At 53.2% G+C, this 24882-nt stretch overlaps 1 protein-coding gene across 1 annotated transcript in view; it reads right to left on the bottom strand.

Annotated features, from left to right (window-relative positions):
• LRP1 (LDL receptor related protein 1) overlaps nt 1-24882 on the bottom strand; it is an 84725-nt gene that overhangs the window by 42372 nt on the left and 17471 nt on the right. Inside the window, exons 7-20 of the mRNA XM_005571292.5 lie at nt 15804-15966; nt 15473-15695; nt 13886-14075; nt 13252-13395; nt 11534-11770; nt 10157-10337; nt 9041-9263; nt 7673-7874; nt 7207-7332; nt 4630-4770; nt 4366-4491; nt 3496-3612; nt 3016-3096; nt 1226-1393 (exon numbers count right to left, since the gene is read on the bottom strand). Of these exons, the coding sequence (XP_005571349.1) occupies nt 1226-1393; nt 3016-3096; nt 3496-3612; nt 4366-4491; nt 4630-4770; nt 7207-7332; nt 7673-7874; nt 9041-9263; nt 10157-10337; nt 11534-11770; nt 13252-13395; nt 13886-14075; nt 15473-15695; nt 15804-15966 (2322 nt within the window). The remainder of the gene's footprint in view (nt 1-1225; nt 1394-3015; nt 3097-3495; nt 3613-4365; nt 4492-4629; nt 4771-7206; nt 7333-7672; nt 7875-9040; nt 9264-10156; nt 10338-11533; nt 11771-13251; nt 13396-13885; nt 14076-15472; nt 15696-15803; nt 15967-24882) is intronic.

Below are 24882 nucleotides of genomic sequence, written 5' to 3'. Positions count from 1 at the left end.
ACCCGTGGCCTCAAGTGATCCTCCCACCTCACCCTCCCAAAGTGCTCGGATTATAGGCATGAGCCACCATGCCTGGCCTGCACCCAGCCTTTTAAAACTTCTAAAATTAACTGCCAGTTGGTATGGCTTGAATTGTATTCCCTAAAAAGATATTAGTCCTACCCCATAATACCTGTGAATATGACTTTATTTGGAAATAGTGTCTTTGCAGACGCTCAACTTAAGATGAGGTCATAAGGGTGCATCCTAATCCAATATGACAGGTGTCCTCACAGAAAGGGGAAATGGGGATCTAGTGACAGACATGCCCACAGGGAGGACACCTTGTGAAGATGAAGGCAGAGATCGGGTCAAGTTTTGACAAGCCAAGGAGCTGCAAAGATTGCCAGCAAACCACAGAGGCTGGGGAGAGGCCTGGGACAGAATCTCCCACACGGCCTCAGAAGGAACCCACCCTGCCAACAGTTGGGTCTGGGACTTCAAGCCTCTAGAACTGTGAGATGAGAGAAACTAACACTGTAGTGTTAAAAGTTTGGTAGTTTCCACATAAAAATCTGCACATCTGATTTCTCCTGAAGTCAAGGCAACCCTGGGTTTACATTCCTCCATGGTAATAATAGGCCAGAGCTAGAAAGCCAGCATCCCTTGAGAGGAAAACATCCCATCCCTCTAGAAAACTAGGCCTCCACCGCCCCTGAGGCTGAGCTCCAGAGGCCAGGGCACTGGGAGCCTTGTGGAGCCAGCCCCTCTCTCCTCTGTCTCCTCATGCTCATTCATCCCTGCCTGCAGCATCCTTTTCTCAAGCTACTATTTACCAAACACAGGCTGTGTGCTGAGCGCTCTTCGTGCATGATCTCACTAAACCCCCACATCAACGCTGTAATGTTGGTGCTATTATTACCCCACTTTGCAGACAAAACTCACAGAGGCCCATGGAGATTAAGTAACTTGCTCAAGGCCACCCAGATAATAAGCTGCAGAGCTGGAGCTCAAACCCAAGGCCACCAACTGCAAAGCGCATGATATTAACAGTGTGTGGCAATTATTTTTTGGCAACCTCCCTCTCCCACAGGACCGGGAGCTCCTGAAGGACAAGAGCCATGCCTAGGCTACCTCTGGCTCCCAAATGGTGGCCGACGCACCATGGGTCTGAAAGATGGATGGGCTGGGTGTCTGATGCAGGGGGCTCGATCTCATCCCCGCCCCACGGGCCCCCGGTGCCCACCCTGGTTGGTGCAGTTGGCATGCGTCTCATCACTATAATCTCCGCAGTCATTGTCCCCATCGCAGGTCCAGTGCTCGGGGATGCAGCGCCCGCTGTTGCACTTGAACTGGGTGCTAGAGCAGGAGTGGCTGCAGCCGGCTTCGTCACTGTTGTCCCCACAGTCATTGTCTGGGGGGAAGGAAGAAGGGGACAGGCAAAGAGGGAGTTGGTGGAGCAGCCTTCTCTGTGATCCCAGCTTGGGCCCCCTGCCCAGAACCCACCCTCGGCCCACCCCAACCCCCCCGCTGGGAAAATAACAAACAGAAAAGACACAGAAACTGCATAGACTGCAGCATGCACCATGGCCCACGTGGTCGGAATGGGGAGGAGGAGAAGGCTCCTGGAGGGCCCCTCACTGAAGCTCAGAAAGGCTGGGTGTAGGGAACATTAAACATTCCTTCCCCCTTTCTGGCAGGTGTGGGAACAGGGGTCTGCTTGTGTTTGGGGAAAAGGCAGGGGTTTCTCTAGTTTTGGAGGGAGAGAGGTAGGTGGGGTACAGGTAAGGCCTCTCTAATGGGGTGAGACGAGCTTTACAGGCCTGCCCTGAGCCTGGCACTGCTGAGTACCATGCTCTGGGTGCCTGGCTCACAGGGGCCCTGCCTGTGGTTGGCAAGGGTGGGGGCCACTTCTGGACCAAGCTCACTGAGGCTGACTGAAGGAAGCTCCTGCTTTCTCGGCCTTGGGTGGGGGCTATTCAACTTGACCCTCGACACTTATGGGACATGTGGTGGAGACTGCGGTTTGGATTATGTTCCTGCCTCTTTTCCAACTGGATTTGCTTCTCTAACTCTCTCCTCCCCCTACATCTTGGCCTTCTTGTCACCACCTCTCTGTCATCTCCTTTCCTGAGAGGCTCCCTCTGCCCTCTCTGCTTCTTTCCTGCCCACTATTTGCTTTCTCCCTGTTTTCTGCTCTCCCTCCTCTCTGTTGCTTTTTCTTCATATCCTAGCAGCTCTGGAGTGGGGGCCTGGAGAACCTGCAGGGGGCTGGGGCCAGCTGGGCTGTGGGTGATGGTGCATGTGCTTCTATGCACTGACCGGCAGGCTCAGGACAGGTCTGTTCGTCAGAGCCGTCCCCACAATCCTTCTCTGAAACACAGAAACCGCCGGGGCAACCATTGGCACGCGAGACACAGCAAAGGTGAGGGGCAACGTGGCACTGACCCAACACATCTGCTCACACATCAGCTGGGACAGGAACCACTGGGGCAGCACGTCACAACACAACGCAGACCCAATAGAGCCCTGAGACACCACACATGGCGGTCACCTGCCCGCACATTTACACACACAATAGCCCCGGTGGCTCGAGGTTGACATCACCTGGTCCATGGCTAACCGCCAGGTGGGCTTCCGAGCCGCAAGCCCAGAGCCTGAGGGGTGCACCAAGGACTCCAGGAGATGGGGGTTTGCAGGGAGAAAGGAATCAGGCACCGGTTTCTCCTCACTCTGCCTCTCTGGCCCATCTCACTCGTCTTTCCCTGGCCCCCGAGCCCTACTAGAGGGTGGGCAGCTCAGGCCCTGCCTGGGGTAGGAACGACACTAAAAGGTGATGGCTAGGGTCTCCCCTTGGTCCATCGTGACTCCCTCCTGGCATTTCTGACTTCTATTTTCTCCCAGGCAACCCAGCAGGGATTCAGTGTCCTGGAGGGAGGCCCCGCTGGATTCTAAAGCCCTTTGCCTTCCCTGAAGGGCCTGGCTGTAGCCTCTAGCTGTCTTAGGTATTGGCAGGTGAAGAGAGCAAGCTCTTACCATTGTCGCATCGCCAGTTGATGTTGATACATCTGCCATTGTTGCAGGTAAACTGAGTCAGGGGGAAGCAGGTGGGATAGGCTGTGAGGAAGAAAGTAGCTGAGTAGGGCCTTCAAGATTACACAGCACCACGGTACTGGGCAGGTGAGTGCAGGGGCCCTCCCATAACCGGCAGCCCTTAGCCCAGTCAGGAAGGGTGGGGAAGGCCCCACAGCAGTGCCTCTGCTGGAAACTCTGCTCACTCACTCATCCCCATGAGTCAGCAGACACAGGACCTGTGCTGCGTGCTTTTCCTGCATGAGTTTGCTGAGACACAATGCTGTGATGATGGGGCTCTCCTCTCACAGAGGCCACTGAGATTAACTTGCTCAAGGCCACCCAAGTACTGAGTCGCAGGTGTCTCGGGCACCCCCAAGTGGCATGCTCTCAGGATGCCCCTTCCCCAGGCCCAGCCTGACTCCCTCTGCCCATCCCTCTTACCACACGAGGCGGACTCGTCAGAGCGGTCCCCACAGTCATCATCCAGATCACACGTCCAGGAGATGGGGATGCAGCGGCCACTGGCACAGGAGAACTGGTTGGGGGGGCAGGTGCGGGCTGGGGGGCAGGGATGGGCGTGAGTACTCGTTGTCCCGACCCTCTCTTCACTGCCTCTTCTTCCCTGTTATTCTCTGCCTTTGGTGTCCCTTATTTCCAAGGATCCAAAACCATTTCTCTTAGAGAATTCAACACCGTCTCTCTGGTCTTACTGGATGCTTTACTCTTTCTCTCAAGGGGTCTCTGGTATCCTCCCAGGAGGAGATCTACCCTGCCTTGTTACTGCTCTGCAGTCTAGAGCTGTGCTCCATGCCCTGCAAGCTCAGCCCTCTCAGTGTCCCAGGCTGGGAAGGGGATAGCAGACCCCCCTCCTGCTCAGGGCTCCATCCTCTCTGCCCTAAATTCCTTTCCTCCTTTATTTTATTTTACTTTTAGAGACAGGTCTCGCTCTTGTCTAGGCTGGAATGCAGTGACATGACCATGGCTCACTGCAGCCTCAACCTCCCAGGCTTAAGTGATCCTCCCACCTCAGCCTCTCAAGTAGCTGGGACTAGAGGTACACGCCACCACGCCTGGCAAATTTTTAAAAATTTTTGTAGAGAGTGGGAGGTCTCACTATGTTGGCCAGGCTGGTCTTGAGCTCCTGGGCTCAAGTGATCCTCTCACCTCAGCCTCCTAAAGTGCTGAGATTATAGGCATGAGCCACCAAACCTGGCCCCTGGGTTCTTTTCTTTCTTTCCCAGGCCTGACCCCTCGTCTCCCCTGCCTCCTTGACTGAGGGGTGCCTAGTGTGGTCTGAGCCCCATTCCACACCTGAACAAGTGGCATTGGACTCATCTTCACTGTTCCCACAGTCATTGTCCCCGTCACAGAGCCAGCGGTTGGGGATGCACCGGTTGTTCTCACACTTGAATCGGTCCGAGGGGCAGGTGTGCTGATCTGGGGAGGGAATGAGTCAGGGGTCAGCGAGAGGTTGGGTGCCCCCAGCTTCCTGCTCACTCTGGGATAGGCACTGCCAGAGCTCAGCTGCCCTGCAGGTCTGCCATCCAACAGGGTGGGGCAGGGCGGGTGACTCACGGCAGAGGGCTGGGGCCTCATCACTGTTGTCCAGGCAGTCGTTGTCTCCATCACACTTCCAGCGCTCCTGGATGCAGCGGCTGTTGGCACAGGCAAACTCGCCCGGCTGGCACTGGGGTGGAGGCACGTAGGATGGGTTCGCTGTGGGCACCACAGGATCGTGAGGGGGAAAGTCAGACCCCGGTCGTGGGACAAGTGCTAAGCCCTTTGCACCATTTTTGTTTGTTTTACTATTTTTTAATAATACAAAGTAATTTTTTCTAGTACAAAATTCTTCATGAACAAATTATCTGGATGGAAACTGCAATTCTTTCCCAAGCAATAATAGTGATGTTTACTCTACTTAATACTTGCTGTACTTCAGTGTGATCTGAGAATCAAATGGTGTCTAAGAGAGCCCATCGCCTCTATACCTCTGTCACCACCAAACAGGCTCTCCCCACTCCTTCTCTGCCTTCTCCCATGAACTGCCCCTTGAAAGTCATCTCCGGGAACCCCAGGGCCCTGCCCCGGTCCCTGGACTTTTTCTTTCACAGTTTCATCGACCCCACCAGCAGGAGTGAAGACAGGCACCAGAACCGCACAGGCTCCACCCCTCCTGTCCCCAGCATGTACACCTCACCATCACTATCTGTCTTGGCCCATTAGCAGCTAAATCACGACATCCTTTGTCTGCGCCTTGGTAACCTCCACAAGTGCAGGCTCCTGTGTGAGTCCGGTCTCCAGACCTCATAGCTGTGCGCTTGCCTGGTCTGACTCATCTCTCACTCCTCTCTAATCTCTTAAAATTCCCATGGCCCCATGGGTGGCGATTTCCCCTCCCGTATCCCGTGGACCATGGGTCTGGAGGCTGGTATGTGTCCTCCTTGCTCCTCACTGCTGTTCCCTGGACTGTTCTTCCCCTTACATCATGCTTCTACACAAACATCTACTTCTGGAAGGCTCCCAAGCCGCACCCTGTCATCTGTAAGGGTTTTTAGCTCCTGGCTCACCAGCACTTTCTCCAAAATCACTCCTGGTTCAATTCTTGGTGATTTCAACTTCCATGTGGATGATCCTCCCATTACCTTGGCCCCTCCATTCCTTAACCCCCTCAGTCAATGCCCTCTCCTGACGCCAGCCACTCCCTCTTAGCTGTACACTATGGCTGCACTGACCCATTTTCACTTCCGGGATTCTATCCTAAGGAAACCATCCAGAATATGGGCAGGCATGATGATGTGAGAAATAGCAGAGGTATGATTACAAAACAGGCTCTGGGTCAAACTTCCTGGGTTTAAATCCTGCTCTAACTTTGGGCCTCAGTTTTTTCATCTGTAAAATGGGGATAATAAAACCACCTTTCCCACCAGGATGTTTTTAGGGGTAAACAAATTACTGCAAGGGAAATGTCTATGACAGTGCTGAGCACGTAGTCCATGCTCAACAAATGTGGGTTGGGATTATATCAAAAAACTGGAAACAACCTAAACATCCAATAGTAGAGAAACAGTTGAGTAAATTACATTATATTTACCAAATGAAAGGTATTTTAGCCATTAAAAATGCTGCTTACATACTCATTACATGCTGTCAAGTGACAAAAGCAGGAAACAGAACAGTATGTGCAGCGGCTGCCTCGGCCTCCCAAAGTGCTGGGATTACATACAGGTGTGAGCCACTGTGCCCGGCCTTACTTATTTAGTTTTACAATGAATACAACCCACTTTTAGAAAAAACAAGGCTTATTAAAATCATGCAATAATAACACAGAAAATGCTGTGACACTTGAACCAAAAAAGGCAGAAGACATTTTATAAAGAGATGATTATAGTTATGTAAAAAACAACATAATCCCCCTGAGGAAAAAAGAATGGTGTTCACTTTACTGCAATGCTAACAATGTAGTGCTGCTCACCGGTGGGATTTGGGCTTTTTTCTCCTCTCTAATTTCCAACATATATATTATATATTTTTTTAATTTAAAATTTTTTTTTTTTTTTTGAGATAGAGTCTCCCTCTGTTGCATAGGCTGGAGTGCAGTGGCATGATCTCGGCCCACTGCAACTTTTGCCTCCTGGCTTCAAGTGATTCTCTTGCCTCGGCCTCCCGAGTAGCTAGGATCACAGGTGCCTGCCACCACGCTTGGCTAATGTTTGTATTTTTAGTAGAGACGGGGTTTTGCCTTGTTGACCAGGCTGGTCTTAAACTCCTGACCTCAAGTGATCCGCCTGCCTTGGCCTCCCAAAGTAATTTCCAATATTTGGAACTATTATTATTTTACTTGAGTAATGGAGAAATACATTTAAAAGAAGTAAAGGATAATTTTCTCCTTCCATCCATAGCTGTCCATTCTTCACTCAGTTTCCCCTAATCGCCATCCCCTCGCAAGTCCCTCCCAGCCTCCCATCTTCCCTATACTCCCTCCTAACCTCCAGAGCCTTTGCTCACCCCCTCCCTTGATTCCTGTTGGCCCCCTCAGGCCCCCTCATTGCCTCCTTAATCTCTGACTGGGACCCTGGAGCCTCCCCACCCCTCTCTGAGGCGTCCTCCTGCTGGGGTCTGCTTCCCACTCCCACCTAGTCAGGCCCCTCATACCCAAACAAGTGACGCCATCTGCGTCCAACACCTGGTCCTCAGCACAGGCGCACTGGCGGCTCCCAGGGGTGGCCAAGCACAGGCTGCTGCAGCCGCCATTGTTCACCCGGCATTTGTTGGTGCCAACTGTGGGGAGGGGCCGTGGAGAAGGGCAAGGGGAGGAGGAGGTCAAGAGAGGCCAGAGAAGGGATAGGGGAGGAGACACATGAAGATACGGGGACAGAAAGAGGAAATATGGAGAGGAAGAAGATCATGTTGAAGAACAGGAGACACAGACATGGGGCAGGAAGGGAAATGGGGAACAGAGAATCAGATTGTGTTGGGGGGAGTTCTCTTCTCAGGATCCTCAAAAGTCAGAGCCTAGGATCCCTGGGAAGTGCCTTCACCCCCAGGGAAGTCTCAAATCCTTGCCTAGGTCCCACCACCCCTTCCAGGTCCCACGCTGCCCCCGGCCCCAAGGGGGTACCTTGCTGCTGCTGGGCATCATACATTCGGATCTCAAAGATGGGGGGCCGCTCACTGCGCAGAAGGGTCACAGTGGGGGGTGCACCTCCTACACCCCGTTCCAAGCGGTAGACACTGCCACTCCGATACTCAGTCCAGAAGAGGTAGTTGCCATGGTGACACAGGCCAAAGGCGTGGTTCAGCTCAGGACCTTCATACACAATCTAGGGATGGAGAGGATGTTACTCAGGACTTGGAAGAAAATTGAGGGAGGCCTGTGAGATCACTTTTTGTACATTAATTTGTCTATGTCCTGAGCATGGTGTTTGCTTTGTTTCCCCCATTAGCCTGGGAGCCCCTGGGGGTGATAGCTTTGCACACAGTAGGATGGTAGATCCTGAAGCCAGCAGGTGATCGAGTGATCCAGCAAGGATGCTGATGGTGAGGTTGGTCACCATCCTCACCATCCTCTCCTGGGCTCATTCACATTCATTCATAGTCCCCAAACATACACACACGCACACACACGTGCACACACACACACACACAAATGAGTAGACAGTCAGTATTCATCTATTCATTTCTTCAACATTTACCAGGATCTATTAGGGGCTGAGCTGTAGCAGGTATTAAGAGGTGAAAACGACATGGTCTCTGCCCATGAGCTGCCCACTGTCTCATGCAGGGCACATACGGGTGATTCAGTGTGAAGAGGGGTCTGGAGATGACATCCTAGAGGAGGTGGCCCCTGAGCACTCTGCCAGGGGAAGAGGAGCTGGGGTGAACATTCCATGTGGAATGAACTGCATGAGTAATGGCACAGAGGGCAGATGCTCTGTGACGTGTGCTGGGAGGAACAATCTGCCTAGTGCTGCTTGTTCAAAGAGTGTTGGGATGCAGGAAGTGGGGGGAAAAGAGACCAGAGAGGGGGTCAGGGGCCATATCATGAAGGGCCTTATATACTAGAACATGTACATGACTCATGAAGCACGTGACAACCCAAATGACCAAGTGTAGAGATATGCCGCCCCTAGGCACTCACACTTGCAGAGAGTGCAGACACACACCAAGGCATGCCGTGTATCTATGCACGTACGAGGAGGCGCACATGATGTGTATGCAGAGACTGGCACGTGGACAGTCAACTTCACAGACAACACAAATAGACACAAAGAGACACAAATGGAGGCAATCCTCAAACAAATAACACAATATATAAGATATGCAAGCACACAGATGTACATATCTATAGACGCACAGATAAACATACACAAGGCACACAGGCCTGGCCACACACAGATACCCACATCCTCACACAGAACCTCAACCATGCATAAGCATAGTCTAGCAATGCACACGGACTCCCGCACACAGGCACATGCCTGCCCACCTTCCGGTCTGTGCCATTGAGCAGTATCGTCTCAATGCGGTCGTAGAAGGCATCCACCCAGTAGAGGCGCCCAGCTGGGATGTCCAGGCTTAGCCCATTGGGCCAAAGCACTGTCTTGGAGGTGACAAAGATGTCTCGGTGTGAGCCATCCATCCAGGCCCTCTCCAGCCGCCCACGCCGACTGTCCTTGGGGTCCTCCTCCCAGTCTGTCCAGTACATCCACCTGTGGGCAGTGACTGGTCAGCACCACGTGGGCCCACTCTCCCATCAACAGCCTCCCCTGTGATCCCAATCCATGAGTGCTGTCCCAGAGCTCCTCAAAGGGGTCTCCTGTCCTGCTCATCCCTGGACCACACATTTCATTCATTCACTCCATTCAACAAATATTCGCTGAGTGTCTGTAAGTTGGGCACAGTTTTGGCATTCAGGGATGCAGTGGAGACCAAGGCAGCCAAGGTCCCTGCTCCCATGGAGCTCCTATCCCACAAGAAACAGGTCAATCAAGGTTACATGGAGAGCAATAAAGGCCAGGAGGGAAATAAAGCAGGGTGATGGGGTGGAGAGTGACTGGGCTGCAGGTGGGGGTGAGTGTGAGGAGAGTGATGGAGAAGGCCGCCATGAGGAGGTGGCATGAGTGAGACTTGATGTAGAGAAGGAGCCAGTCCTGCAAATATCTGGGAGTTCCAGGCCGAGGAACTCCAAGAGCAAAAGCCCTGAGGCAGGAGGAGCTGGGGTGCTTGTTTGAGAAAGAGACAGCAGGCAGTGGGGACAGAACTTCAAGTGTGGGAAGTGAGATGCAGATGAGGTCAGACAAGGGCCAGGCAGACGCTGTGGGGCTGTGCAAGCCTGATGAGAACGTGGGCCTCATTCTCAGGGTAAGGGGAGCTGGTGGAAGGCTCTGAGCTAGGAGTGACAGGATCAGATTTCTTCTATGTTTAAGGAATCACTCCTATTTCCCTGAAGACAGGGACTCTTTCTCCCCTTGCAGCCTCCCATTCCTGCTAAAGTATCCTGCCTCAGTTGCCTTCTCCTGCTTCCCTGTCCATTTCATCTTCTAGTTCTCTGAGGCCCACACACTCCCAGCTCCTCCCACCCCCAAGGCCTGGGAGGACTCACCCATTGAGCGGATCTACCACAATAGCCCTGGGGTGTGTCATTTTGCCCTCGATTAAAGTCTTGCGGGTCTGAGCAGCTTTCTCCAGCCTGGCCACGCTGATTGTCTTTTTGGGCCCATCGTCCGTCCAGTACAGATTGTCCCCCATCCAGTCCACAGCCACACCCTCCACATTGTGGATGCCTGTTGGGGGAAGAGGGATCAGTGATGAACAGCTTCAAAGGAAGTTCAAAGCTGCCTGCCTCTGGCCCTCCCGAACTCAGGTACCTTTGAGCAGCCTGGGCTACAGAGGGGTGAGAGGGGTGCAGAGACCCTCTGGGGCCCTAGGCAGGTGGGTGGGGGCAGGAATAGGAGGCTGGAAGAGGAATAGGGGAAGGCCCTGTGTGCTGCCATTTGTACTGGGGCCAGCCTCTCAAAACCACACGTGGCAGACAGTAAACTACATGGCTGATGTGGGCTCTTGCATGAGGGCATCTGGCCTGTGCCTGAGTGGAGAGCTGAAACAACGGGTATGTGGCTCTGGGCACAAGTGTGACATCATATCCTAGGCCTAAAAATCCTGAACTAACAAAATGAATAAATTAGGAAGTGATTTTTCATTTAGCCAAAGGCTTCACTCCAAGTGTCCTTTAAATAGCAGTTCCCTTGGTATAGGGATCCCCAATCTTTTCCTGATGAGTTACTTTTGATTTCCCCAAAGTCTTATGATATGATTGCTGACTGTTGGTTTTCTCTGAACTGCAGTGTGGATGGGGTGCAGGGCAAAGGTTATAACTGGCATCCGCCAGATTGATGAGGAGGTGGCCTGATCCTGGGGCCCAAGTGCAGATTTGGGGCAGAACTCGTACAGCTCAGAATCCTTCACATAGACATTAAAAAGACGATGCACTGTGAACCTGCCCAAGCAGCTAAGAGGGAAGACCTGGATGCAATTCACAAAACACGATTTTCTCAGGACACAATAGCATGCAGTTTTTGGCGGCTGTAAGGTCAGCTGCACAGACCCTGTGTGCGCACATACGTGTGGGTGTGCCCTGTTTTGATCTGGCAGGCCTGTCTCCAATTCAAGACCTCAGTTGTCTCCTGGCTGTCTGCTGTGTGCAGCTCCAGGGCTCTGAGCCAATGCAGAGAGACCCTGAGTTTTCCCAAGGGCTGGCAAGGACAGCCCATGCTGCCTAACCCATCCATCCTCCTGCCTCTTCAGCTCAGCCAAGAAGGGGGTCACACAGGGGTCAATCTGTCTATCCCCTCATCTCCATGCCAACCAGTGCAGCCAGCCGGTCATCAGGGGACCATCCTGCTGAGAGGGCACCGAGAAACAGATGTCTGGGCCCCAGCCCCCTTCCATCCCCATGGGCCACATCCCTAGGAGCCTGTACCGTCCTTCAGGATGGTCTCCCGCTCAGTGCCATCGATCTTCTGGCGGCCAATGAGGTAGCTGGTGGTGTCAGCAAAGTAGATGAAGCCGGTCTCAGCGTGGAAGTCCAGGGCTCGGGGGTTCATGAGGTTTTCAATGGGGATCATGTGTTCGTCCGGGACCTTGGCCCCCATATCCATGCCCCGGATGATGCCTGGCCGGCCCTTGCCATACACGAGGAACAGCTCGTGCTCCGGCTCTAGAGCAGGCACAAGCCAGGGTACAGTCAGCCACACACACGACCATCATCCCCACCCAGGGGCTGCGGCCAAGGGGCTGCAATGCCCTAGCTGTGATGGGTCAGGAGACGTTGGAGAGGTGAGACTCTGGGTCAGATGGACTGACCACACACACGCTAACATGCAGGACACTGGGTCTTGGCCGCAACACACCGGGGTCTGACCTCTGCACTCCAAGGGTAGGAAATGAGGGAAGAATAGCAGGTTTTCAGCTAAGTGCCCACTGATCAGTCATGAAATCAGTGGTATAAAAGGAATACCTTCAAAATATGTTGGAGTTACATCATTGTTTACCACTTCCTCTGCTGCCATCCTAGTGCAAACCACATCACTTCTTGCCCACTACACTGAAACAGTCTCCTGGCTACTTCCCTACTGCCCATCCCCCACCCAGCAGCTACGTGACTTTTATACAAATGTGAATCCAATCATGTCACTTCCATTCTCAAAAGTCACCATGAGCTTCCCATCCCAGTTATAATAAAATCCAACCCCTCCCTCCTTCTCTGCCCTCACACTACTCAGCCCTGCTGGCCGTCATGCTGTCCCTCTGGCTTGCCACGCTCACGCTGGCCTCGGGGCCTTTGCACTGTTGATTCCCTCTGCCAGACATGCTCCTCCCTCAGGGAGTTACATGGTTGCCCTCTTCATTTCACAGAGAGCTTGGCTCAAATGCCACATCCTCAGAGAGGCCCTCGCTGTCCTCATTAACTTTATTGTCTGCTTTATTTATTCATTTATTTTTTAATTTTTGAGATGGAGTCTCGCTCTGTCACCCAGGCTGGAGTGCAGTAGTGCCATTTCAGCTCACTGCAACCTCCACCTCCCAGGTTCAAGTGATTCTCCTGCCTCAGCCTCCCGAGTAGCTGGGATTATAGGCATGCACCACCACACCCAGCTAATTTTTGTATTTTCAGTAGAGACGGGGTTTCACCATGTTGGCCAGGCTGGTCTGGAACGCCTCACCTCAAGTGATCTGCCTGCCTCGGCCTCCCAAAGTGCTGGAATTATAGGCATGAGCCACCACACCTGACTATTCTCTGTTTCATTTTCTTCATAACCACTTATTACCCCTAAAGTTACACATTTATTTGTTTCCCCAACTAGACTGTAAGCTCCATGAGGCCATGGACAACATCTGTCTCGTTCACTGCTTAATCCTGATGACCAGAACAGTGCCAAACATGTAGTGAGTGCTCACTGCTCACTAGACACTTGCTGAATGAATCAGTTTAGTTTTCTGCAGAGTCCAGTGGGCGAGTGAGAAAAGCACATTTTTCAAATGTGGATTCGAGTCCCATCTCTGCCCTCACTAGCAGGTACACTCTGGGACACTTCCTTCATCTCCCTGCCAGACAGAGGTAGCCAGGCTGTGGGGGACACCTGAGGATACCCTCCTGCCGCCTCCCAACGGGCACGAACCCCCTTCCCTGTCACTCACTCTTGCATGACTTCCCATCACTGCCCAGGCTGAAGCCGGAGCGGCAGCGGCAGGTCCTCGCCTTGTGGCTATTGGCCAGCAGGCAGATGTCAGAGCAGCCACCCGGCTTCCCGTACTGGTCGTTTTCACAGGCATGGCTCCTCACTGGGGACAGGGTGAAGAGCTGTCAGGACCCCTCAGAGCCCCTGTGCCAGGCCTTGAGAAGGCTTCCTGAATCTGACCACACCCCCTGCTGCTGTGGTCTTTGTGCTTGCTATCCCATTTTAGAATTTGGAAGCCACAGGGGTGGAAATCCTCTGACCCCCCCAACAATCCAGGCTTCAGATTCTTGGGTGGGGGCTTCAGTAGTCAGGGGAGAGAGTTCCAGGGTTGTCCATGGCCAGGTTCTCCTGCTCCAGACTGGCAAGGGGAATGGGAGGGACAGAGTGGGATCTAGAGGCTGAGTGGGTAGACGGGGGCTGGCAGGGGAAGCTGGGGGGGCCAGGTAGCCCAAGTGGATGGCTAGGAGAATCAGCCATGACATGAAGGAAGCCAGGGTCCCCACAGGAGGGCCCATAGAGGGGCTGTGATCCCAAGGGCCCAGAGCTGTCGTGGGGTAAAGCCAGCTTTGGAGAGGCCATGGAGCCCTGCTCACCTCGGGGCTGACGCCGCTGGTGGTAGATGTGGAGGGCACCACCCTTGTCCACCCGGGTGACAACCTGGTACTCGGTGCTATTAAAGCGGTTCACACGGATCACACTCGTCTTCTGCTGGGCATTGGCATTGTCCGAGTTGGTGGCATAGAGGTAATTCTCAAACACGGTCAGGCCATACAGGTGCTCGATCTGAGATGGGCAGGCAAGAATGGACAGCATGAGATGACAGGGGTTCCTCCCTCTGCCCTGGAGATCCCCTCAGCTTCCTCCAGAGTTCATGACCTGTATTCCCCAATTCATCCTGTAGTTTTTTATTTCTATTTATTTATTTATTTTGAGGCAGGACCTCACTCTGTCACCCAGGCTGAAGTACAGTGGCACGATCATGGCTCACTGCAGTCTCCACCTCCTGGGTTTAAGCCATCCTTCTGCTTCAGCCTCTTCAGTAGTCGGGACTACAGGCACATACCACCAACACCTGGCTAATTAAAAAAATTTTTTGTGTAGAGATGGGGTTTCCCTATGTTGCTCAGGCTGGTCTCGACTTCCGAGGCTCAAGCAATTCTCCTGCCTCAGCCTCCCAAAGTGCTGGGATTACAGGTGCAGGCTACCGTGCCTGGCCCCACTATTTTTTAACTCCATGCTTTACTCCTGTCTCCTCTGGCTGGACTAACCTATTCTGAAGATTTTTGCTTGCCAAGATCCCACTCATCCTCTACAGAGCATGTCTTTGAAGAGTTTCTGGGATCTTCTAACCAGAGATGTTTTCTCCTTCTATACGTCCTCCGTGACACTGCTATCTATCCATGTCTGGCATGGTGATTTGTGGACTTATCTCACCCACTCTACTCAGACCCCTTGAGGGCAGAAACCCTGTCCTTCACAGAATTAGGCACTCGGTAGACACTTTAGTGATTTTAGACTGAATTAGAGTTGGGCTCTAAACTCTGTCCACAGAGGACATTCTTAGCCTGTTATGAGGGCTAAGAGGACACGCTTGCCCCAAGCAAGCCCTGTAACACCCTGACTACCCATATAGCTTATCTGTGGTGGCCAACTGTCCTAGTTTGCCTAAGACAAAGGTAAGGGTTTGCTGGCTTACCAGACTTTCAGGGCTAAAACTGGGATAGTCCTAGGCAAACTGGGCTGGTTGCTCACCCTAATTATCCCAGAATGGAGATGCTACCTCCAAGCCGGCAAGGCTTCTAGACCAGGTTCCAGTGCTATCACCTGGCTTTGCAAACACAGGCAGATCACCTAACCTCTTTGATCCTGCTTTTTCATCTGCTGAAAGGGAACTGAACCACCTCCCTGTTCATCAACTAGGGGTTATTATAAGGGTCAAATGAGAAAAAGGAAGTAAACAGAAGTGGTGTCTCTAAAATGACTATTCCCATCACAGTGGAAGACATATCTTGTCCTTTCTCTGCAGTATTCACGCCCACCCTACTCCCACTAGAGGCCTGGGGCATCCACACTCTTTACCAGGAGACTCAGAGAACGGTTCCCCTACAGAGGCTTCCCCCTCACCAGAAGGCCCTGGATCACAGTTCCCCCACAAAAGCCTCAGACAGCAGCTCCCTCACCAGGATGCCCTGGATGATGGTCTGGCGGCCTTTGCCCTCATAGTCCACCACTTCAATATAGTCCAGGTAGGCATCTGCCCAGTAGACAAGGCGGCTGACCAGGTCCAGCGTGATGCCGTGAGGAAACACAATCTTGCTGTCGACAAGCTTGGTGCGGTTCTGCCCATCCATGTCACAACGTTCCACCTTTGGGATCTGCCCATAGTCAGTGAAAAACACCTTCCTGTGGGAAGATGCGTGTTAAATGGGGTCTGGACATTGGGCACCCTCCTTACCACTGTAGCCTCAGCCTCCCACCTTCCAGGGCCAGAACCCCGCCTGTCACTCTCACCCCATGGCAGGATCCAGGGCAATGCCCTTGGGGTTGTAGAGTTCCAGGTCTAGCAATGTGACACATGTGTCCCCATTTCTGTTGCAGACAAAGATCCTATCATCGATGTCATCCACAAAGTAGAAGTTGCCTGTCAGCCAGTCGATGGCCATCTGTTCCACGTCTGGAGAGTATGAATGAAAGAGCCATGGGGTGGGGTAGGCCCTCTTGCAGAGACGCCCACCCTTTGCTGGTGAGAACCCACACCTGGAAGCCCACCTTCTCTGGATGACCTCCTGCCCAACACCCCCATGCTGAGCTCAGGGTGGATATACAGGAGGCCTCGCATAAATGCTGGCTGGCAGGCTGACTGACAGGCTTCCCAATTCTAGCCCATCTTTGAAAAGGGACCATCTTCTCGGGGCACCAAAAGGTAGAGAGCACAGGTCCACTAGCTCAGTCCAGTATTTTTTTTTAACTTTGCTTTTACTTGGGATAAGAGCACTCAGGCTACCAAAACATTACACATCTTTGCTTTTCACTGGACTTCTATCTACTTTATTTCTTTCTTTTTTTTTTTAGAGACAGAGTCTCGCTCTGTCGCCCAGGCTGGAGTGCAGTGGCAGGATCTCGGCTCACTGCAAGGTCCGCCTCCTGGGTTCATGCCATTCTCCTGCCTCAGCCTCAAGGGTAGCTGGGACTACAGGCGCCCGCCACCACGCCCAGCTACTTTTTTTGTGTTTTTAGTGGAGACAGGGTTTCACCGTGTTAGCCAGGATGGTCTCAATCTCCTGACCTTGCGATCTGCCCGCCTCAGCCTCCCAAAGCGCTGGGATTACAGGGGTAAGCCACTGAGCCCAGCCCTTTTATCTACTTTTTATGATAAATCTAGTTATCTCATGCTAACCAGAAGCACTGACTGGAAGCTGGACATATGGCATAAATTTTTGAAGTGGAAAAGCAGGGTACATGCTAATAAACCCAGTTTGAGAGAAAAGTATTTTAAAATATGAGCTCTACAGAGATGCAAAAGGGAAGATCCATGGGGGCAAAAGGTTGGGCACCAGTGTCATGGGCCAAACTTCCTCTACTCAGTCCCAGTCCCCTGTTCCTGCAATGTTCTTATTGCTCAATGTCCTCATGTCCTAGGGAGGGTCAGAAGAGGTGGGGAGTAAGTCACAGGGCAGGAGGAGAGAGAGTCTAGGAGAAGGGCCATGAAAGAACCCTCAGGGTAAACTGAGGTATGGCTCAGAAAAAGGTGGGGCTTAAGGAGGATGGGAGTTGGGGAAGAAGATGGAGCCCTGCTGCCTAGACTCAGTTTCAGGCATGGTTCTGGAGGAGATGGAAGAGGCCAAGAAGGGCCAAAGGAAAGAGAGGCAGGGCAAGGGTGGCTGGAATTCAAGGAGGCAGGAAGTCTGGGGACAGGGACACCTGCTGGCCTCCTCTGGGCTCCTCCTCTCCAGGACCACTGGCTTTCTTCCATCTACTCACTGCCCACTTCAACTACCACCATCAGAGATGATGCCTCTTGCAAACTGGGAAACTCCTAAGGCAGTGACTTTCTGGGACCCCTGCCTGGAACTCCACTTCCACTAGTTTCCCCAACAGCTAAAGAAATCATTGGGCTACCTGCTTTGGGCTGAAACTCATCCTCCATTACCAATACTCAACCCAACAGGGATTCTTCTGCCCCCACACAGCTACAGGTATAATGACTTGCTGTTCTGCTTGACTGCTCCCTAATTTCCCCCTCCTCCCCACAGGAATTCAGGGGCTGCTCCCTAACAGTGGGTGGGGGTGGGGTGGGGGCAACAAGAACAGGAACACAGCTCTCAAGGAACTTGGCAGGGCCTTGAAACTGACTCAGAGTCACAGGACAGGAAGGGAAGGAGCCAACTGAGGGCTTCACCAAACTAGTTTCTTCTTCAGGTCCTCTCTTCTAAATCCCACCCCAATGCCTGGAGAACAAGGCCACAGAGTCAATATATTACCCCTGTAAGCATTCATGCATCCCCAAGCCCAGCCACTCTTTCCTCTGGGCCCCCAATACTGTCCCATCCTCACAAGATTAGAGAGAGGGGGAAGAGTAGCTTGAGGAGGCCAAGGCCCTGTAGGAAGAGGGCCTAGTGCACGGGTAAGGCAACCAAATTCTTTGCCCCACACGCTGTAACCACAGAGAAAACAGATTCAAATGAATGCTGCTGGGCTGCCTCCAAAGGAAATCGAAGTCTCAAAGCGGGGACCTGCCTGCCGCCCCTGGCAGCCAGCAGGGTGGCTGGAAGTCAAACAGGGCTGCGTGCCCTTTACTTGGTGGGCACGGCAGGGGTCTGGGGGCTGCTGGCATGTATATGAACTTCATCAGTGAAAGCTGTTTTCCCAGCACCAGCTGGCGCAGCTACGGCCGGCCTTCTCTCCGACTTCCTGAGGCTTCCCTGAGTCACTGCCCAGCCCTAGGGCTGGCAATAACCTGCCCCTGCTCCCCCTATCCACCCTTCTCTTGGCAAGAGGGAGGAGGAAGAAACCTGCAGAGATCTGATGCCACCATCCCAGGTGCAGCTCCACAATCAGCGCCTCCAGCCCCAGGATGTGGCCTGGATTCCCTCCCAATTCCGGGAAGGAAGGCAGAGAGATCATCCTGCTCTCAGATATTTACCCTTGGCCGGTCTCCCTTCCACCTCCCCAAAGGCCAGGCAGGGCCCCACTCAGCAGGCCGGTGAGGAGTTGGCAAGAATTGGAGTCCTCAGCCTGCCTGGCCTCCCCTTTGGTATTTTTGCAGCTGGAGACTATTAGTTGCAAGCAAAAATCCTTTGTTATCCAACCCCCTGCACCACATTATTTTTCTCTCTCCTAAAGTTCAGATTCCTCTGCCTGCCCCACCACACACGCACATATGCACACACACACATGCATACACAGTCACCCGCACACATACACGTGGCCACCACTCCAAGGCCAGTGTAGAGAGATGGGCTTGAATTGAGAGGAGGAACCTTGCCTCCAGGGCTGCCCTATAGGCAGTATCTGGGCCACCCCTCTCTGTCTTATGAACTGGGGTCCAGGTGGAGTCCTGGGCTTCAGCCCAGAGATGCTGATCATTCTGGCTCCACCAACCCTGAGGGGAGCCATCCCCTTGCGGCCCAGCCTTCTAAGGGCCAACTCACCCCAGCGCACCTTCTAAAAGGGGCTCTGGCCAAAGACCGAAAATCCTGAGGACGGGAGAATCTCAAATAAACCCAAGGGGAGAGAGGGAGGCTGTGTTGTGGGAGGAGTTGGGGACAGTCTAGGGGCAGAAGGGCAGGGGATTCCAGCATCAAGAGGGAGGCTAGGAAGCAGGGAAGAGGTGCAGGAGTCAGACGAGAGACCGCAGCTACCCGTGATGTCACAGAGGACTTTCAGTTCCAGGCCCCAGAATAGACCTGGTATCCTTGCACCCCATCCCACTGCTCAGCATCTGCACTCACTACAACTCCAGCTTTTCTCAACTTCTTCATCATTCCCATTGTTCAAGAGGCATTTCCGTACATGGTGGCTGCTTCTCAAACACACAGGCCCCACCCCATGCCCAAGAAGACTCTAGCTTCAGCTGCAGGATTCTAGTCACCTGCTCTAAAATAAGGAACTCTGAAGGAAGAAGCCTTTATGCCCTGAGAAAATGTCACCCAACACATCTACACACCCAAAGAGTGTATACACATCCAAAGAGGTCCCTGGACCTCTAACCACATCCCCAGGGAGCACACTAGATTCTGGCCCTTGTTCCAGGAGCCTCCCCACCTCTCCTCCTATCATTCTGCTCTGCCCTGGGTCCAGCTGGGCCCTAGACACTCACAGCTTGAGTTTGAATTCTGGTTCCATCACCTTCCAACTGAGGCTATAGGCAAGTGACTTAATGTCTCTGAGTCTCTGTTTCCTCATCTGTAAAACTGGATGGTGGACTAACAGCACTTAGCACTGGGCCTGGTGCATGATAAACACTCCCCACATGGGGGCTGCAGTTCCCACTATGTCCTCCCCTCCCCAAGCCCATCCTTTCCCATCTTTTCCACCAAGTCGCCCTCTGTGCCTCCAGCCAGAGCCCTGTGGTCTCCTGACTCTGGGTGGGCCCTCCAGGTGGGCCATTTGGGGCTAACACCTACTATTCATCAAGACTCGGCTCAGGCTCCCAGAAGGAAGCTTCCCCTATTAGAAGGAAGTTTTCGAGGCCAGGCGCAGTGGCTCACACCTGTAATCCTAACACTTTGAGAGGCCGAGGTGGGCAGATCACGAGGTCAGGAGATCGAGACCATCCTGGCTAACACAGTGAAACCCCGACTCTCCTAAAAATACAAAAAAATTAGCCGGGCGTGGTGGCGGGCACCTGTAGTCCCAGCTACTCAGGAGGTTGAGGTAGGAGAATGGCGTGAACCCGGGAGGCAAAGCTTGGAGTGAGCCGAGATCACGCCACTGCACTCCAGCCTGGCCAACAGAGCAAGAATCTGTCTCAAAAAAAAAAAAAAAAAAAGAAGGAAGTTTTCCTGTTACAGGCTCCATAGGCCTCTGGAGCTTATTTGATCATGGCCTCTTCACCTGACTACAAATACTGTGAGGAGGGTGCTGCCTTTTGTCTCTGTCCCAGGCGCCTGACACACATGTATTGATCCGTTGAACAAATATTTACTGAAGACTGAGTCCCCCAGTCTGTTGTTCTAGAGCTGGGACATCATTTCCCCCCTCTCTTCTACTGGCAGGATCCTCCCTCTCTGGCCTTGGGACACTCCAAGACAGTGGGAGAGGGCAGTCTGTCTAGTAATCCCACTCAGGGATCTTGCCTGGGGGCTGGGAGAGATGGCGGAGAGTCTGAGGACTTCGAAGGTGAAAAGGGGGCCTCGTGGTGAGCCTGGCAGCTCTGCTAAATGACGTGGCCTCATGCTCCTTGTTTCCTGCTGGGTCCCGACTTCAGCTCTTCCTCCTTCCACCACCCAGTCTGGAGCTTAGCCGTGTTGTGTCACCTCCTTCCCCTGGGCTCCCTTCCTGCTCCTGCCTGTGATTTCAGTCTGAAGTTATGTACCGCTACCTTCCCCTGCCTGGCTTAGGTCCCCAAGAGGCATTTCAACCTAGATCCCAGGGATGACGCCTGGATTCCGCTCAGCCCATCCTAGGGTCTTCCCTCTATTGAGAAATCCTTGCCGGGCTCTAAAACACATCTCTCTTGCTTAAGTTACTTCCTTTGGCTTGGAAACAGCGAGGGGAGTGCTGGGAGCAGTCTGGGTGGAGAGGCAACTTCAAGGAGACAGCGGGGGAGGAGAGGACAGGGCTGGATCTGGGCCGGGAGACACAGGGCTGGCCCTGGCCAGGAGAGAGGAGGAGCAAGAGTGAGCTGTTAAATGATTAGGAAACTCAGAACAGGAATGGGAAGCAAAAGTGCCAGGATGCAGGGGGCCCAAGGCCAAAGAGTAGGGTGGCTAGAGCCACCCCTTCCCAAACAGCCTGGCATCCTGTGGGTCAGAAAGGGAAAGGAGGGGCATGGTTAGCTTTCACATGTGAAGTCTGGAAGTGCTCTGTAGGCACGGGTGGGCGGCTGAGAGGGTCCAGGGGTGCCCAGCACAGTGAGGAGGTAGCACCCCTTCCAGCAGCAGCAGCCAGTTCATTAGACTCAGAGGGGCAGCTGTCTGCCCCTTCTTTGCCTCCCCTCTAGACAAATCACTACCCCATTTCCTGTTGTGATTTCGAAAACACACACACTAAAAAAATAAATAAAAGAAAGGGAGAGGAAGGGAAAAGTGAAGTTGGCCAGCTGGACCTGGGGACCCATTTCGCAACCTTGCTGCCTGCAGCCTAGGGGGCCTTTGCTGAGCTCCCCGGCCACCTCCTTCTTCCCCATGCAGCATGGTGCAGGGAGCGGAACCCTGAGACCTCTGAGGGCCCCTTCAGACCATCCTTTCACACACAGTCCAAACTCCTGAGTGACTTCAGCAAACCCGATTTCCTTTAAGGCCTCTATTTACAACCTCAGAACCTCCCCTCACCATACACACACATGTTCCCAGGGTCCCACTCTTGCAGTCTGCCTCATTCTTTCTACAGTGGTGGCATCCTCCAAGGTGAAGGGAATACAGATCAGAGGAGCTCAGCTTAGGAAATGCAGGGCTGGGCTGGGGTGGGTAGACTGCACCACCAGCCCTGCCCAGGGGCAGCCTGGCAGGAGGCTGGACAAAGCTGGGGTTACAGGCTCCATAGCCCTCTGGAGCTGAGAGACTGGTCACAGGTGGGGGCGACAGTGCGCAGGCCTAGTTCCTGACTCAGGGACTATCAGGCCTGTTGATCCCTCTGGGTCTCAATTTTCAGAACTTTAGTCTTTTGTGTATCACTTTCAAAATGTCTGCCATGCTTATGTACAGCTTGTGCTACTGTTTATTGCCAGATATTTCAATTAACTTACTTTTCTTATTTCACTGCATCCTAAACAATTGCTGAAATAACAGATTTGATGTGCTAGTTACAGGAGTTTCCTAATGTATATCAAATAAAAACGTAACAGTTAAAAAAACAAACAAACAAAAAAAACAAACAAAAAAAACTTGTGCAGGTACCACCTACAATCAAATCAATGCATAGCCCCTTTGAGAAAGCAGTAGTGAAAGGGCTGCTCTTGGTGCTGGCCAAGGGTCTTCCCTCCTCTTCCAGCTCTCACCATCGAGTTCTCCGGTCTTGGAATTCGAGCCTCATAGACCTCCCCAAACCACTGGGCCAGTGGCAGAGGGAAAGGGAAGGTAATCTCAGGTGGGAGGAAAAGAGATGATCCACCCTACCCAGGGGGATGACACTGGGCCTGGGGCAGGAGGGTCAGCAGCCCTGGGGTGTTGAAGAGGAACGTGCACACGCTGCAGGGCCTCAGGGGGGCCCTCGGGGGCTCTCAGGACTCCACAGCAGGTCTGACTCACATGGCCCAGGACACATGTGAACCAGGCTCATTTCCTGGCCTCCTTCCTTCTTTCTATTCTATTTCTGCTTCCAGAGTTTTCTCTGGGGCAGGCTCCCTCTTCTGCCTGCACCAGCGGGCTGGTCTCGCTGGTTCAAACACCCCTCAATTGTTAGACTCCTCCCTCTGTGTGCACCCCTGCTGCATGAGGCTCAGCCCCAGGGATCCAACAGAGGTCACAGTCACAGCACAGAATGGAAGGCTTGCAGGCAGGGCTGCCCCAGAGGGCAGAGTGAAAGCAGGAGAAAGCTGTAGCCTTTCTTCGTCATCCTCCTTGGGGAGCTAATTACAGGCCAGCAGCTGCTGTGCAGGTGAGTGCCTGGGACCAGCCACCCCACACACCAGGACAGTCAGTCTCCTGGGGAGGGGGATGACCCGGGAACTGGGGGAGGGGCTAGGGGAGAGACACTGACATCCTCAGTTTGGGACCCATAATTAGTTTGTGGGAGAGAGCAAAACAACCATCCTCAGGGTGACAGCCAGACATTCAGGCGGCAGGGGTGTGGAGCAGGGGGAGGGCAAGGAGGAAGGGACAGAAGCTGGGACAAGAGAAACCCACTCATTTACCCCACAAGCATTTCCCCTTGGACTCTTCTAGCCTCCTGGACTCTGCCCCTGAGAGGCCCAATGAGTATAGCAGACTGGGAGGCAAGGCAAATCTGTTTGCCAAGGGAGGGGTACCGGCTTCTCCTGGGGAGGAAGTCAGATAAGGAGACGAGGCCAGAGTAGAGGTTGAGAAGGTTCCCTCCAGGACACCCCATAGCCACCTACCCACAAGCCCACTGTATGGCACAGATGCAGGGCTGGGGAGGGAACTGACAGGCTGTCTGCCCAGACAGGCCTGTTAAGTAGGGCAGTAGACATGGAACAGGGGGAGGGCAGCTGCACAAGAGGGTCTAGTGCCAATCCCACCCTATCGGCCATGGGGTTCCCTGAGCCACCCACGCGTTAAGAGCTCAGCCAACCAGGCTTGACAACCCCCAGCTCAGCACCCCAAGGAGGACACATGTCTGATCACAGGTGAGCTGTGGACCTATCACAAGGACGCTATCGGGGATGCTCTGGAGGAGCCAAAGGCCGAAATGTGAACCTTAAGCTGAGGCCACGGAGAGTGAGGGCTCTCAGAAGGACCCCTGCTCTCCACCATCCCGGGGAGGGGCCTTTCTCTCTCCCAGAATGAATCCCTTGTAATCTCCTGGGATCTTTCTTTTCATCACAAGAACCAAATAAAGAAACTTGAAGATCTTCTAGAGAGGCCCAAGGTTCACAATCCTCAATTCAAAGCGTGCTATCCTTTACCACTGGCTTTCACTCTAGTTAATCTGATCTGGACAGATAAGCTCAAACCCATTATGCAGATTAGGAAACCAAGGCAGAGATGGGAATTCTGGTTTACTAAACAGTCATGGATCAAGTTAGTCTCCCTCAGGGGGTCAGATCAACCACAGGCCAGATTCTTCCTCTCAGCCCTGTGGTGCATTTCATTGGAAATGTGATGCTGCCAGATGTTGACTTTAAGGCTGCTGGTGTAACAGCATCTGAGATGGGCAGGGCTGTTCCTGGCAGTGGGTCTACACCCAGCTATGCTCGCGCCCCTTCCTGTGACACCCCTTCTTCCACAACTAGGACAGCAAAGTGTAGCCTAGGGAGGAGCCTGAATGGAAGCATCCAGGATATTCTAAAATCTCATGTGGCTCACGCTTCTCTCCCAGCCTCATTCACTGCCACAAAGCCACAGAGAAATAACCTCAGTACTGCCCTCCCCCGATGGCAGCAGAGAGTCCATTGGCAATGGTCCCCGAGGGAAACGATGGCCCATGGAGACAGAGCAGCTGGGCCCCAGCTCCTTTACCCTCAGCTGCAGCCTAACAGGGCACCTCAGGCTTCCGCTCCTTCTTTCCCTAGCCTTGGCTCCCACCGCACCGGAAAGTCCCTCTGCAGTCTAGTCAACACTCCCCTCTCAGAGAAGGGACAGTCCCTGGTCTCTGGAGATTGACCATTCATTGCCCCCTCAGCCCTTGGCCAGAAATGCAGGGACCATCCAGACACTTGCTCAGAGAGCTGGGAGGGAGCTCTGCCCCTGCCTCAAACACACACCATTGTATCCAGCCTCCTGCTTCTCCTGCCCCAGACAGGAGCCAT

Source organism: Macaca fascicularis, chromosome 11 (assembly GCF_037993035.2).
Source record: "Macaca fascicularis isolate 582-1 chromosome 11, T2T-MFA8v1.1".
Classification (NCBI taxonomy): domain Eukaryota; kingdom Metazoa; phylum Chordata; class Mammalia; order Primates; family Cercopithecidae; genus Macaca; species Macaca fascicularis.
This window is presented reverse-complemented; position numbering and strand designations above follow the sequence as displayed.